The sequence below is a fragment of the Oncorhynchus masou genome, chromosome 19, assembly GCF_036934945.1.
Source record: "Oncorhynchus masou masou isolate Uvic2021 chromosome 19, UVic_Omas_1.1, whole genome shotgun sequence".
NCBI lineage: Eukaryota > Metazoa > Chordata > Actinopteri > Salmoniformes > Salmonidae > Oncorhynchus > Oncorhynchus masou.
Window position 1 is genome coordinate 30,844,496 of NC_088230.1, and position 13,427 is coordinate 30,857,922.

General features: G+C 43.8%; 1 protein-coding gene across 10 annotated transcripts in view; it reads right to left on the bottom strand.

The window, feature by feature from the left end:
• LOC135506162 (pumilio homolog 2-like) overlaps positions 1 to 13,427 on the bottom strand; it is a 29,528-nt gene that overhangs the window by 13,959 nt on the left and 2,142 nt on the right. For 5 of the 10 annotated variants that reach the window (XM_064925629.1, XM_064925636.1, XM_064925630.1 and 2 more), the window contains exons 3-14: positions 12,809 to 12,877; positions 12,560 to 12,665; positions 8,264 to 8,451; positions 7,875 to 8,047; positions 7,287 to 7,602; positions 3,342 to 3,435; positions 2,801 to 2,908; positions 2,483 to 2,619; positions 2,166 to 2,286; positions 1,205 to 1,372; positions 592 to 882; positions 181 to 408 (exon numbers count right to left, since the gene is read on the bottom strand). In XM_064925629.1, the coding sequence (XP_064781701.1) occupies positions 181 to 408; positions 592 to 882; positions 1,205 to 1,372; positions 2,166 to 2,286; positions 2,483 to 2,619; positions 2,801 to 2,908; positions 3,342 to 3,435; positions 7,287 to 7,602; positions 7,875 to 8,047; positions 8,264 to 8,451; positions 12,560 to 12,665; positions 12,809 to 12,877 (1,999 nt within the window). The remainder of the gene's footprint in view (positions 1 to 180; positions 409 to 591; positions 883 to 1,204; positions 1,373 to 2,165; positions 2,287 to 2,482; positions 2,620 to 2,800; positions 2,909 to 3,341; positions 3,436 to 7,286; positions 7,603 to 7,874; positions 8,048 to 8,263; positions 8,452 to 12,559; positions 12,666 to 12,808; positions 12,878 to 13,427) is intronic. The other 5 variants (XM_064925638.1, XM_064925637.1, XM_064925633.1 and 2 more) reach the window with 3 other exon arrangements.

A 13,427-nucleotide genomic window follows, 5' to 3' on the forward strand; every position in this document is an offset into this window, starting at 1 on the left:
TAGACAGATTATATGTGAGAGACATCTCCATATGGTGCAAAACCATTTTATCTTTTGAAGAGTGACTGACAGGGTGGCGACAAAACTTAATTGTGTATCACTGCATGAAGTTTTCTATCTGCCTGCCCATCTTATGTTCATGTCTATGCTCTCCAACGCATTTATTACACCTGGTCTTACCCAGGTGAAGGCTGGAGGAGGAGCCGTGAGAGGAGGGCAGAGAGGGTGGGGGTGTGAGGGGGGAGTGGCCCGGTGTCAGGCCAATGGGACTGGGCGAGGAGTAGCCCAGGCTGTTGTAGAAGGGCTGACCAATGGGGGTGAGGCTGCTACCACCTCCACGCTTGTACAGGTCCGAGTTGGCCAGCAGGGAGTCCCGGCGAGAGACACTGCTGCTGGTGGAGCTCGACACTATGGGAGAGATGAAGACGGGGAAATAAGGAGACGGGAGAGAAAGAGGACAGCAGGGCATCCAAAGAGGGGGGTACAGAATCTTTAGAAAATGCAATTAATTGTCAAGAGTGCATGACATATCATCTTATGTATGCTTTTTGCCATATGAACAATGAATCTGAAGGTTCCTTCTCCACTAACCTGAGGAGCCGAAGCCTCCGAGCGCTGAGCCCAGGCCCACGCCCAGGGAGCCGCCGGCACCGCTGAATCCTAGAGACGAGGTGGGCGGTGGAGCCTGGGAGGTGTGGGAGAACAGGGAGCTGCTCTGGGAGCTGGCCGGCACCGACCCAGAGCCGTAGAAGGAGCTGGAGGGTAGGCCCTGGTTCTGCTGCTGCTGGGGCTGCTGCTGGGGTTGGGACATGGAGCGGTACAGGCCGTTGGGCTGGGGGCCTGACATGTTGTTGCCCGAGCCGGACGCTGACGCCACAGCCGCTATATAGACAGAGGGGAGAAAGAGGGATGGAAAGAAAAACCAGGTCACCATGGTTCAGTGTGGTGCCTATTTGGAGTAGACATGGGGTGAGCACTATTAAAACTGCTGGATAGCCCTGTTGGTATGAGCAATTAATCCTCATCATTGTAAGATTGAGATTCGATTATAAAGCCTTGCTCAACTTTCACAAGCAAAGTACAGTAATATTGTGTTCACACTATCAACATGGCACTCATTCCACTAGCTGCTAAGCCACCTCCAAAAACACAATTTCCCACAAACATTAGGAGAACACTGGGCCAGACAACCCGTGGTACTCACCAGCCTGCGCTGCGGCCTGTGGGTTGATGAGGAGCGGGGTTTGGACCAGGCGGACGGGCCCTCCCAGACCACCGCGGGCCCCAGGGGCCATCACCAGGGTTCCGTTCTGGTCGTAGTAAGCGGCGGGGGCCAGCATCTGGTAACCTGGGTGGGCAGGAGACAGACAAACTGAGGGGAAACACACTGTGAAAACCAGCCTGGCGAGTGAGAGTTTGGTCTATGAAGTTGCGTGTGGTCTACGAAAGGGCTGAAGACGTGTTATCTTACTGCACCAGAATCAGAAGGGAAAGGCAGTTTGAAAGAGTATGTACACAAACGTATTCCAGAGGGAATATGAGACAAGCTTTCATATCAAATTACCCCCCCCCCACTAAAGCACTACACAGACCTGTTAAGCCTGTTAGAAGGGGCTAAAGGGAAACCTCAACATGCCTTGGAAGGCTTCAAGAGTGGCATAGATGCACATAATGCTGAGAGCCAGTATAATATATTCACATGCTACTCTTCACCTCTCACCCCTTGGGTAAACTCCAGACTTGTACACGACTGGCTGTGTTATACTTTTCACACTCCCGCACCGACCCAAACCAAACGCTGCCTGCTCGGATATCCTCTTTTGACATTGTCCTTTGTTCCTGCAATTATGTGGCTGCTTAACTAGGCCTGCTCAGTAGAGCTTGGTTTGGCTCAGTAGTGTTCAAATCAAATTTTATTTGCGCCGAATACACATGCGCAGAATACAACCTTACAGTGAAATGCTTACTTACAAGCCCTTAACCAACAACGCAATAAAGAAAAACAACAAATAAATATAGGGCATCAGTAAAATAACATTGCAATGCTATTGTTACCAGGGGGTACAGGTACAGAGTCAATGTGCGGTGGCACCGGTTAGTCGAGGTAATTTGTAAATGTAGGTAAAAACCTGTGTGTGCTCAACTAACACTACTCAGTCACTGACCTGGCATACCAGCGTAGGCGAGGGCAGGGTTGGCGGCGGCAGCTGCTGCCAGAGACTCCTGCTGGCTCTGCTGGCCCTGACCAGGGGTGAGAGGGCGCTGGTTGTTCCCGGGGCGCATCACCTGGAGAGAGAGAGAGAGAGAGAGAGAGAGAGAGAAGATCAAGGGGTTATACCACAACCGCACTTAAAATGACTCAAGTCATCTGAGGGAAAATGTACAAGATAAATCATGGTCACTTCCAATACACCTTCGGCTATAACGCTTAACCCTTAAATTAATTCTCTAGTTAGCTGCTGTTAATTGGTGAAATGCCTACCTGTTGCTGTCCTGGCCCCGGTCCCTGATTGGATCCCTGCTGGTTAGCGTTGTGACTGGCAGCCTGTTGCTGGAAGAGGTTGGCTGGGTACACGCCCCAAGGAACACCATAGTACTGGGGAGGAACCACTGTAGGCCCTAAGGGAAGGGAGTCCTCAGTTACTACTACCAAACCTGTGGTATGAACTTGCAATTCAATTTTATACAGAAGATTATACACTCACGAAGCAGTAAAGCAGCTTTTGATGACAGTACCCACTCAGAGTGAAAGAGGTGCTATGTATGAATACAGTGTGTGTGTGTGTGTGTGTGTGCTAACCGGCAAGTGTAGCTGCTGCGGCCAGTCCTGCAGCGGTGTAAGGGTCGGTTCCGGGGGGTCCAGTGTTGATGATGTATGGGTTTGGCACGAACGCGGGAGCAAGGCCGGCTGAAGAAAACCTCCAGTTAGCAGTGTGTCCAAATCAAAACATTCAGACGTAATACTACACCAATAAAAGGTAATACTACCCAATCTGGCACAAATATGCGTGTGTGCAGTTTGGAGCCAAATAATGAATAAATCCACAGTACATTACTGTATATAGTAATCAAAACTACAATCATAATTCAGGGGGTGCTTGTATTGTTGCTGGGCAGCAGCCAGGGTAGAACATCTAGAACCTACTAAGGTGTTGTTGCTGGGCAGCAGCCAGGGTAGAACATCTAGAACCTACCAAGGTGTTGTTGCTGGGCAGCAGACAGGGTAGAATATTTAGAACCTACCAAGGTGTTTTTGCTGGGCAGCAGCCAGGGTAGAACATCTAGAACCTACCAAGGTGTTGTTGCTGGGCAGCAGCCAGGGTAGAACATCTAGAACCTACCAAGGTGTTGTTGCTGGGCAGCAGCCAGGGCATACTGTTGCTGCTGGGCAGCAGTGAGCTGCTGGACAGTCAGATGGTTGGACCTCTGGAACAACTGGACAACAAACGGAACAAGTTAGACACATTAATAGACAAGCTTCCACTATTCTCAGGGACAGGGAAGCAAACTGGTAAGGACCCAAAAAGGTGACAAACTACTTGCACAGAAACATGCATTTCAGATTTTTTTTGAATTATACACATTTGATAAATCTCAATATTCCTAACTATCCAAACCACAAAAACTTTATTGTCCTGGGGTTGGACTCTTTGGTCTGGGTTTAAAGTTACAGTATGTAACTTTTTGGATGAGTCGACACAAAGAAAAGTGAGTTATAGATCTGTCACTCATTAAAAGCAAGTCCAAGAAGCAGATCCTCAAGGTAGAAGGATTATTTTAAACATGTTATTGGACAATAAACAGATATGGCTTATTAACCTATACGGTCCGAATAATGATGATCCAAGCTTCTTTGAAAATATAAGAATTTAACACTAGACTCTATTATTATGGTGGGAGATTTTAATACGGTCTTAAATAGCTCTATGGACCGGAAAGGAAATCACACTACAAACTATCACCCTCAGGCACTTAAGGAAATCATGAATGTCATGGATATATTGGAATTAGTGGATATATGGAGGCATAAATAAAATGACCTAGTGAGATATACTTGACGGAGGCTTAATCAAGCTAGTCGTCTTGACTACTTTCTTATGCCATTCTCTCTGGCACCAAAAGTTTAAAAAGTGTTGATAGGGGACAGAATGCGGTCGGATCATCACATAATTTACATATATATTACTCTTACAGAATTTACACATGGGCAAGGATATTGGAAATGTAATCAAAGCCTACTAGATGATAAATTGTTTAGAACTAGGACAGATTAATTTATAACTGACTTTCAGACATAACATAGTTACAGCCAATCCTTTATTGTATGGGACACTTTTAAATGTGCCTTTAGAGGCCATGCAATTCAGTAATCATATATAAAACAAAAGCCATTTAGATCAAAAGAGTCCATATTAACAAAGGAAATTGAAGGACTAACAGTACTGTTAGATAGCAATAAAAAACGATACCATAGAGGCACAGAATAAGTTAGAGGAAAAACAAAAAGAAATGGAGGAAGTTATTCCAGAAAGATCCAGTGTAATATACTATAAAAAAATAAAGCGAACTGGATGGAATATGGGGGAAAAAAATACACCAAATTATTTTTCAATCTTCAATGTAGAAATGCTACCAATTTGTTTTTATTAAAACTTGTAACAAATGATGGAGTCATGCATGATTCACCAAATTATATTTTGAAAGAGGAAGTAAAGTACTTTAAGAATGTTTGTGTTTATAATATTGTAAAATTAACATCTGTACAGAAAGACTCATGTGAAGGCCAAATTACAGAGGAGGAACTACTTGATGCGATTGGGGCCTTTAACTTCTTCGATATAGGGGGCGCTCTTTTAATTTTTGGATAAAAAAACGTTCCCGTTTTAAACAAGATATTTTGTCATGAAAAGATGCTCGACTATGCATATAATTGACAGCTTTGGAAAGAAAACACTCTGACGTTTCCAAAACTGCAAAGATATTGTCAGTGAGTGCCACAGAACTAATGCTACAGGCGAAACCAAGATGAAATTTCATACAGGAAATGCCCCAGATTTTGAATGCTCTGTGTTCCAATGTCTCCTTATATGGCTGTGAATGCGCCAGGAATGAGCCTACACTTTCTGTCGTTTCCCCAAGGTGTCTGCAGCATTGTGACGTATTTGTAGGCATATCATTGGAAGATTGACCATAAGAGACTACATTTACCAGGTGTCCGCTTGGTGTCCTCCGTCGAAATTATTGCACAATCTCCAGCTGCGTCCACGTTTCCATTTGGTTCAGAGGAGAAAGGCAACTGCCACGAATGATTTATCATCGAATAGATATGTGAAAAACACCTTGAGGATTGATTCTAAACAACGTTTGCCATGTTTCTGTCGATATTATGGAGTTAATTCGGAAAAAAGTTCAGCGTTGTAATGACTGAATTTTCGTTTTTTTTTCTTAGCCAAACGTGATGAACAAAACGGAGCGATTTCTCCTACACAAATAATCTTTTTGGAAAAACTGAACATTTGCTATCTAACTGAGAGTCTCCTCATTGAAAACATCCAAAGTTCTTCAAAGGTAAATGATTTTATTTGAATGCTTTTCTTGTTTTTGTGAAAATGTTGCCTGCTGAATGCTAGGCTTAATGCTATGCTAGCTATCAATACTCTTACACAAATGCTTGTGTAGCTATGGTTGAAAAGCATATTTTGAAAGTCTGAGATGACAGTGTTGTTAACAAAAGGCTAAGCTTGTGAGCCAATATATTTATTTCATTTAATTTGCAATTTTCATGAATAGTTAACGTTGCGTTATGCTATTGAGCTTGAGGCTATGATTACGCTGCCGGATACGGGATTGCTCGACGCTAGAGGTTAAGGATGGGAAAACTCCAGGGCTGGATGGCATATAAAAAAAAAACTACTTTTGATATACTCAAAGGAACATTATTAGCATGTTTTAACCACTCGTATATAAATGGTAGATTATCAGACAAGCAACAAGAAGGTCTGATATCATTATTACTGAAACAGGACCCAAGTGGTATATATAAAGATCCAGTCCATTAAAAAAATTGGAGACCTCCTACACTTCAGTGTTGTGACCGTTTGCTTTATCTTGGCCAGGTCGCAATTGCAAATGAGAACTTCTAAACTAGCCTACCTGGTTAAATAAAATAAATGTTAAAAAAACAAAAACATTGCACACCAGGAAGAGAGTTGTGTTCGGCTAGCAGTGTTTCTGCAGCGGTGTTTGCAAATCGATTGATAGAAATCCTTATGATATCATTCTGTAAGGTAGACCTACTTTGCAGTCAACATTTAATTGGGAAGTTCTTTGGGGGAAAGCCACTAGATTATGCAGACATTAAAGTCATGCTAACTGGCTACACAACACAGAAACAGGCGGTACTTCAGAAAGTTGCAGGAAATAAGAATCACGGATGCATTGTTTGTCGGGTTCACCAAGGGGTCATGAAAAGGGTTGTACCAAAATGTTTGATGTATTATGCTTATGTTTTATTAATAGAAGGAGAGGGGTTATAAGACCCCTCCCTCACATGTATAGGGTCAGGGTCCTTGACTAATATATATATATATAGGTTTATAATTGTTCCACAGTAGTTTGCTCGCTCTCTTATAATGTGTGACAGACAGAACTCTGCAGGAGAGTGTGGGAGATAAGAGACTACTCAGACATTCCACAATAAATCAACTTTGGGGAGGGGACATTTATTGCCTAGCTTTTAGATAAACACTGAAACTCTTGTGTTTGTATAGCTATGGATGCAGGGTTTTGGTCTCAGGAGTAAAAAGGTAATGACGTAGTTAGTGACATCACTAAGGCGGGACTTCAGTTTAATAAAACAACTTGAGACCTTTTGTTTGATGCAGAACTTACTCAGAAACATGTGTGCTATATTCCTGTTTGTCAACTTTTGTCTGCAATTGCATTAAAGGTTTTTGAATGATTTAATTAAAGATAGCCATAATGCTAATTTCATCAATGAACCAATGATTGACAAGGACGAAGAAGAAACAAACACTAACATGTTCATGAATTGTGAGAAACTACTACAACATAACTTATTTTCTAATAAGTTCAACACTTAACTTTCTGTGCTCAGTCAATGATTGGACACAGACCCCCACCCACCCAAAAAACATTGTTCCTTCAGATCTCCAGGTCTATTGGAGATCAAAATGGCTCATATCACCAAAAAGTGACAGGTTTGCATCAATCTATGCACTAGAGAGAAATGTAGTCCCTCGTTACTACTTCCTGGTTCAACCCACCTGCTGCTGGGAGTTGTAGTCAAACAGGCCGACGGGGGTGCCGGAGGAGTCTACCTGGATCTGGTTGCCGGCGTAGTCGAACTGGAGTGACTCCACACCCTGCTGCTGCTCCATGTTGCCCATGTTCTGGGCCTCCTGGCTCTGGAAGTCCTCCTGCTGCTGGGGCTTGTTCTGGGGCTGCATGGTCTGGTGCTGGAGGTGGTGTTGCTGATGCTGGTGCTGCTGGTGCTGGACCATCATCTCCAGCCCTGCCTGGCCGGGGCCCATCCTCTCCACCGCCTCGGTGGGGGAGGCCTGGCGACTTCCTGGGGTGGGACTGGAGAAGGGGGGGTGACGGGAGCAGTACATGTGACAATATGGTCTTTGAGGCTTTAGTTCACAACTATCTCCCTGCAAAGTCTCAGACAGACTGCCTTACAAATCGGTTGCTCTTTGAAGCAAAAGGATTAAAATGTCTAATCGGCATAATTCAAATAACTTTTTTTCAAAAAGGGCTCTGTGTGGTGACGGATTGGTAAATAAAATATCTCAATGATAATTTCATGGCCCCCCATTCACCCCCCAATAACCACCCAAAATGGCCCATACTTGAAGTCTTTGCAGTCTCTGTCCATGCCATTGAGCAGTCCTCTCCCATTGGCCTTGGCCGCATCACTCTCCTCTCCCACTTTCATTTCTAGGCTCTTGTCCTCTTCAAACGGGGACGTCTGGTCTTGGGCGTTACCTTTCTCCCTCCCGTCCGGGTCAGCGTCCCCGCCACCCTACAAAAGCAAAAATGAATCAAACATTCAGAAGGCTTGTTCCTCCAAACAAACGCAAAGCTCCATCAGAGAACAAGAGGCTAGGCCCTAAGCAATAAGAATTTGATGTTGCATTTCTGGAATAACTCTACTGAAGCCGATGTAGATCTTCTGTTGGTTCTGAGTGGATTGGCGTAAAGGGCAGAGAGCAAAATAGACCTTGGCAGAAAGACTTACGTAGCCACCATTCCTGTAGCGGCCATCCATCTTGTCCCCGGGGGAGGAGCTCAGGACGTACTCCACCATGCTCACGCCCAGGCCTCCGCCCTCAGAGCGAGGGGACAGCACGGAGTTGGCGTCGCCGTTCCCATGGAAACCCTGTCCGGGTCGTCGCTGCACCATGATTGGTTGGGACACAGAGTGATCTGCTCATCAGAGGAAAATAATAGACAGCCAGGAAGGTGAGACATGGAGATTGTCCTGGGTCAATGCAGAGACAACCTTTCTCAAAGAGAACAGGAGTTTCGCCAGATATTTATAAAAAAAAAAAAATTTGAAAAAGCTATTTGCATGGTCTTCATGGTACCACTTCAACTATGTATTATCTCTACACACTAACATGTTACACTATGCCTTTATGCACAGAAGGAAACTTTTGATTTTGGGTTGAATCAGCCATTTTGTTAAAAGCACCATTAATTCTGAGCAAATAGAATGTTATAAAACAAGTAACTTAAGCGTAACTAAAAGTAATCCCCAAAAGTAATTATTCATCATGAGATAATAACTAAACTCAGCAAAAAAATAATATCCTTTTTTCAGGGCCCTGTCTAAGATAATTCGTAAAAATCCAAATAACTAAACAGATCTTCATTGTAAAGGGTTTAAACACTGTTTCCATGCTTGTTCAATGAACCATAAAAAAAAAACCATGAACATGCACCTGTGGAACGGTCGTTAAGACACAAACAGCTTACAGACGGTAGGCAATTAAGATCACAGTTATGAAAAATTAGACCCCTAAAGAAGCCTGTCTACTGACTGAAAAACACCAAAAGAAAGATGCCCAAGGTCCTTGCTCATCTGCGTGAATGTGCCTTAGGCATGCTGCAAGGTGCCTTAGGCATGAGGACTGCAGATGTGAATTGCAATTGCAATGTCCGTACAGTGAGACGCCTAAGACAGCGCTACAGAGAGACAGGACAAACAGCTGATCGTCCTCGCAGTGGCAGACCCCGTGTAACACCTGCACAGGATCGGTACATCTGAACATCACACCTACGGGACAGGTACAGGATGGCAACAACAACTGCCCAAGTTACACCAGGAACGCACAATCCCTCCATCAGTGCTCAGACTGTCCGCAATAGGCTGAGAGAGGCTGGACTGAGGGCTCGTAGGCCTATTGTAATGAAGGTCCTCACCAGACATCGCCATCAACAACGTCGCCTATAGGCACAAACCCACCGTTGCTGGATCAGACATGACTGGCAAAAAGTGCTCTTCGTTGGCCATGGCAGAACACTGACATTCCTGTCTTGCAGGAAATCACGCACAGAACGAGCTGTATGGCTGGTGGCATTGTCATGTTGGAGGGTCATCTCAGAATGAGCCTGCAGGAAGGGTACCATGAGGGAGGAGGATGTCTTCCCTGTAACCACAGCGTTGTCATGGCAGGCAATCTCAACAAGCGCAGTCCGATGATGCTGTGACACTTCCCCAGACCATGACGGACCCTCCACCTCGATCCCGCTCCAGAGTACATGCCTCGGTGTAACGCTCATTTCTTCGAAGATAAACATGAATCTGACCATCACCCCTGGTGAGACAAAACCGCGATTCGTCAAAGAGCACTTTTTGCCAGTCCTGTCTGGTCCAGCGACGGTTGGTTTGTGCGCATAGGCGACGTTGTTGCCGGATCTCAATCCCATTGAGCACGTCCTGACAGGTGTGGCATATCAACATATCAAGCTGATTAAACAGCATGATCATTTCACAGGTGCACTATGTGCTGGGGAAAATAAAAGGTCACTCTAAAATGTGAAGTTGTCACACAACACAATGCCAGTCCCCAGCTTTGAGGGAGTGTATAATTGGCATGCTGATTACAGGAATGTCCACCAGAGCTGTTGCCAGATAATATAATGTTCATTTCTCTACCATAAGCCGCCTCCCATGTCATTTTAGAGAATTTGGCAGTATGTCCAACCAGCCTCACAACCGCATACCACGTGTGACCACGCCAGCCCAGGACCTCCACATCTGGCTTATTCACCTGAAGGATCGCCTGAGACCAGTCACCCGGACAGCTGATGAAACTATGGGTTGGCACAACTGAAGAATATTAGGGAAGCTCATCTGCATGCCTGTCGTCCTCACCAGGGTCTTAACCTGACTGCAGAGTGGCGTCGTAACAGACTTCAGTGGGCAAATGCTCACCTTTGGATTGCCACAATGGAGAAGTGTGCTCTTCACGGATGAAACCCGATTTCAACTGTACCGGGCAGATGCTTCCTGCAGGAATGTCGACCAGAGCTACTGCCAGAGAATTGAATGTTACTTTCTCTACTATAAGCCGCCTCCAACTTAGTTTTAGAGAATTTGGAAGTACATCCAACAGGTCTCATAACCACAGACCACCTGTATCTTGTCGTCTGGGCAAGTGGTTTACTGATGTCAACGTTGTGAACGGAGTGCCCCATGGTGACGGTAGGACTATGGTATGGGCAGGCATAAGCCAATGACAATTTGAATGCAGAGATACTGTGACGAAATCATGAGGCCCATTGTCGTGCCATTCATCCACCGCCATCACCTCATGTTTCAACATGACAATGCACAGCCCCAAGTATGTAAAGGAGTTGTCGCACTGCATGAGGCAAATGGTCGTGACACCAGATACTGACCGCTTCTGATCAACACCCATATTCTTTTTACGGTATGTGACTAACGGATGCATTGTCTGTATTCCCCAGTCATGTGAAATCCATAGATTAGGGCCTAACGAATTAATTTCAATTGACTGATATCCTTATATGAACTGTAACTTAGTAAAATTCTTCATTTTTGCATGTTGCATTTATATTTTTGTTCAGTGTAGGATAACCAAATAATAAAGTGACCAACTATAAGACTTCACGTTCCTTATAACTGTAAAATTCATATTTGTATGTTTTATGTTAGAATTTTGGGGGGCATATTTTCTAAAGGTCTTTTGATCAAAATGTCGCTGTTCACGTCTCACAGAGCTGTAGCGTGGCTACCTGAACTTGTTAGGAACAAGCCTTTCATCTCATATTAATCTTAACAGTCTGACAAACAAACGATGCTTAAAAAAAATGTATCTGTGAATTTTGAGATTAATGGCTATAAATCGATCTCTGTGTGCTACAGCGATGAAGCCACACTATACTGCTGTACTATGATGTAAGGATTGCAGGCATGTGCTTTGCCAGTGCTTGTGACATAGGGTTCAGCCAGGAGTTGGACAGTCGAAGAGCGAAAGAAATGGTAGGAGGGCCATCCCAGCTTCAAGTGGTTTCAGATTTCACATCCTACTTCACATCGGCTCAAATATACTATGGTGTCAGTAGGAACCAGCCAATTGGATATAGTGTCCATAAAAATATCAGTCGGAACCAGTACAAGAACCATGCAGATCACCGAAACAGACATTACATCCAAGAAGTTAAAGCTGAAATGTCACTTTTTGGGTGACTCTGACCAAATTCACATAGGTATGCGTGTTATAGATCTGTCATTCTCATTGAAAGCGGGGCTAAGAAGCGGTAGATCTGGTCAATGTTTGCCATTTCTCTGCTTCCGCTCTTAAGTTTTGCTTTTGCGTCTTTTTCACTTACGGTTTTGTACACCAGCTTCAAAAAATATATTTTACAGCAGTTTAGATGGTACAATGATGCTCTACACCAGGAATAATGAACTAGATTTAGCTGCAGCCCAATTTCTCTCTTGAGCAGATGGTCAGAACATAATTACAAATAATTTGTAGACTGCAAATTGACCACAAGAAGCACAAACAGATATATTTGACTAAAACAATCTCAACCTTGCTTACATTTGTATATGATCATGTCATATCTCTTTATTAAGCATGGGTAATACTTGGGAACAGATTTATTGACTTAAATCACTTGGAGCCGATTTCCTGGTGTTTAAAAAAACAAAAAAAACACTTAACAGTATTTTATGTCCAATGAAAATTCCACACACACTATATATTTATATAGAGATTTTTGTTAGTGCTCAGAAAACCTGGGGGGATAAAACCAACCGGCGACAGTTGGGGAACCCTGCTCTACACAACAGTATACTGTTATGTCACATAAAAACAGAAATGATGATAACTATTAGAATTTTAGCAGCCAGGAAATTGAGGAGCGATTTCTGCATAGTGCCTCGAAGAATGTATGCATATGGGGGAGCCAAGGGGTTGATAAAAATAAAATTGGTTCTCAAAAAGCCCCGAGGGTTAAACAAACAGACAAACAAGCAGAGGCATAGAAAACCACTCACGAGAAGATCCCCATGCATTCTCCCGCCATTCCTCTCCAAGGAGCATCCCTTTCCTTCCATCCTTGGACAAGTCATCCGAATCCCACAGTTTTTTTGCTGGCAGAAGCTGTAAAGAGAAGGCAAAATGGCTACTTGGACATTCTCAACATTCTGGGTCACCGTGGGAAACTTCAATGGAAGATGTAGCACAGAATCTATCCTAGTTTTAAAGGGAGGAAATGTGAGATGTTGTGGTGGATCTCAACCTACCTCACCCATGCCCCTGGACTCCAAAGCAAGGGCTTGAAAACCATAGTTCATCTCATCCACAGTTCGAACCTGATAAAAAGAATAATTTGGCTTCAGTCAGAGCACATACACAATTCAACCTGGCAAAAATGGTATCCTCCAGCTAGTTCTGGACATCATATTGAAATTGGAGGAACACAAATTGATACAACACAAATGTATGCAAACTCCAGCCACACTTGCGAGGTTGTCCTATACAACAAAGATACGAGTCTAAATAAATTACCATGTTCACTAAAAAGTAATAAAAATCCTACTACTGTATGAGTTGTTAAAGCACAGGATGAGTTACAAATCTGAATTCGAACCTTAGATAGAGATCACTGACAGAGACCCCCCCCCCTCCCTCTTTACACAGACACATACTTCAAGTTAGTTGTTGTCATCAACAGGCTGGGTGTTTACTGGGAATGGAACATATCCTTCAAACTTTCACGTGCAACTTTGAAAATTAGAATGAACCACTAGGATATTTGACAGGCTAATGCTTTCTACAATTAATATTTGTTGAAAGTGATTTCTATGAAACAGAAGCAAGTGTAGCTTTCTAAAGAGTGGGAAATCTTTGGCTGGTGCAATT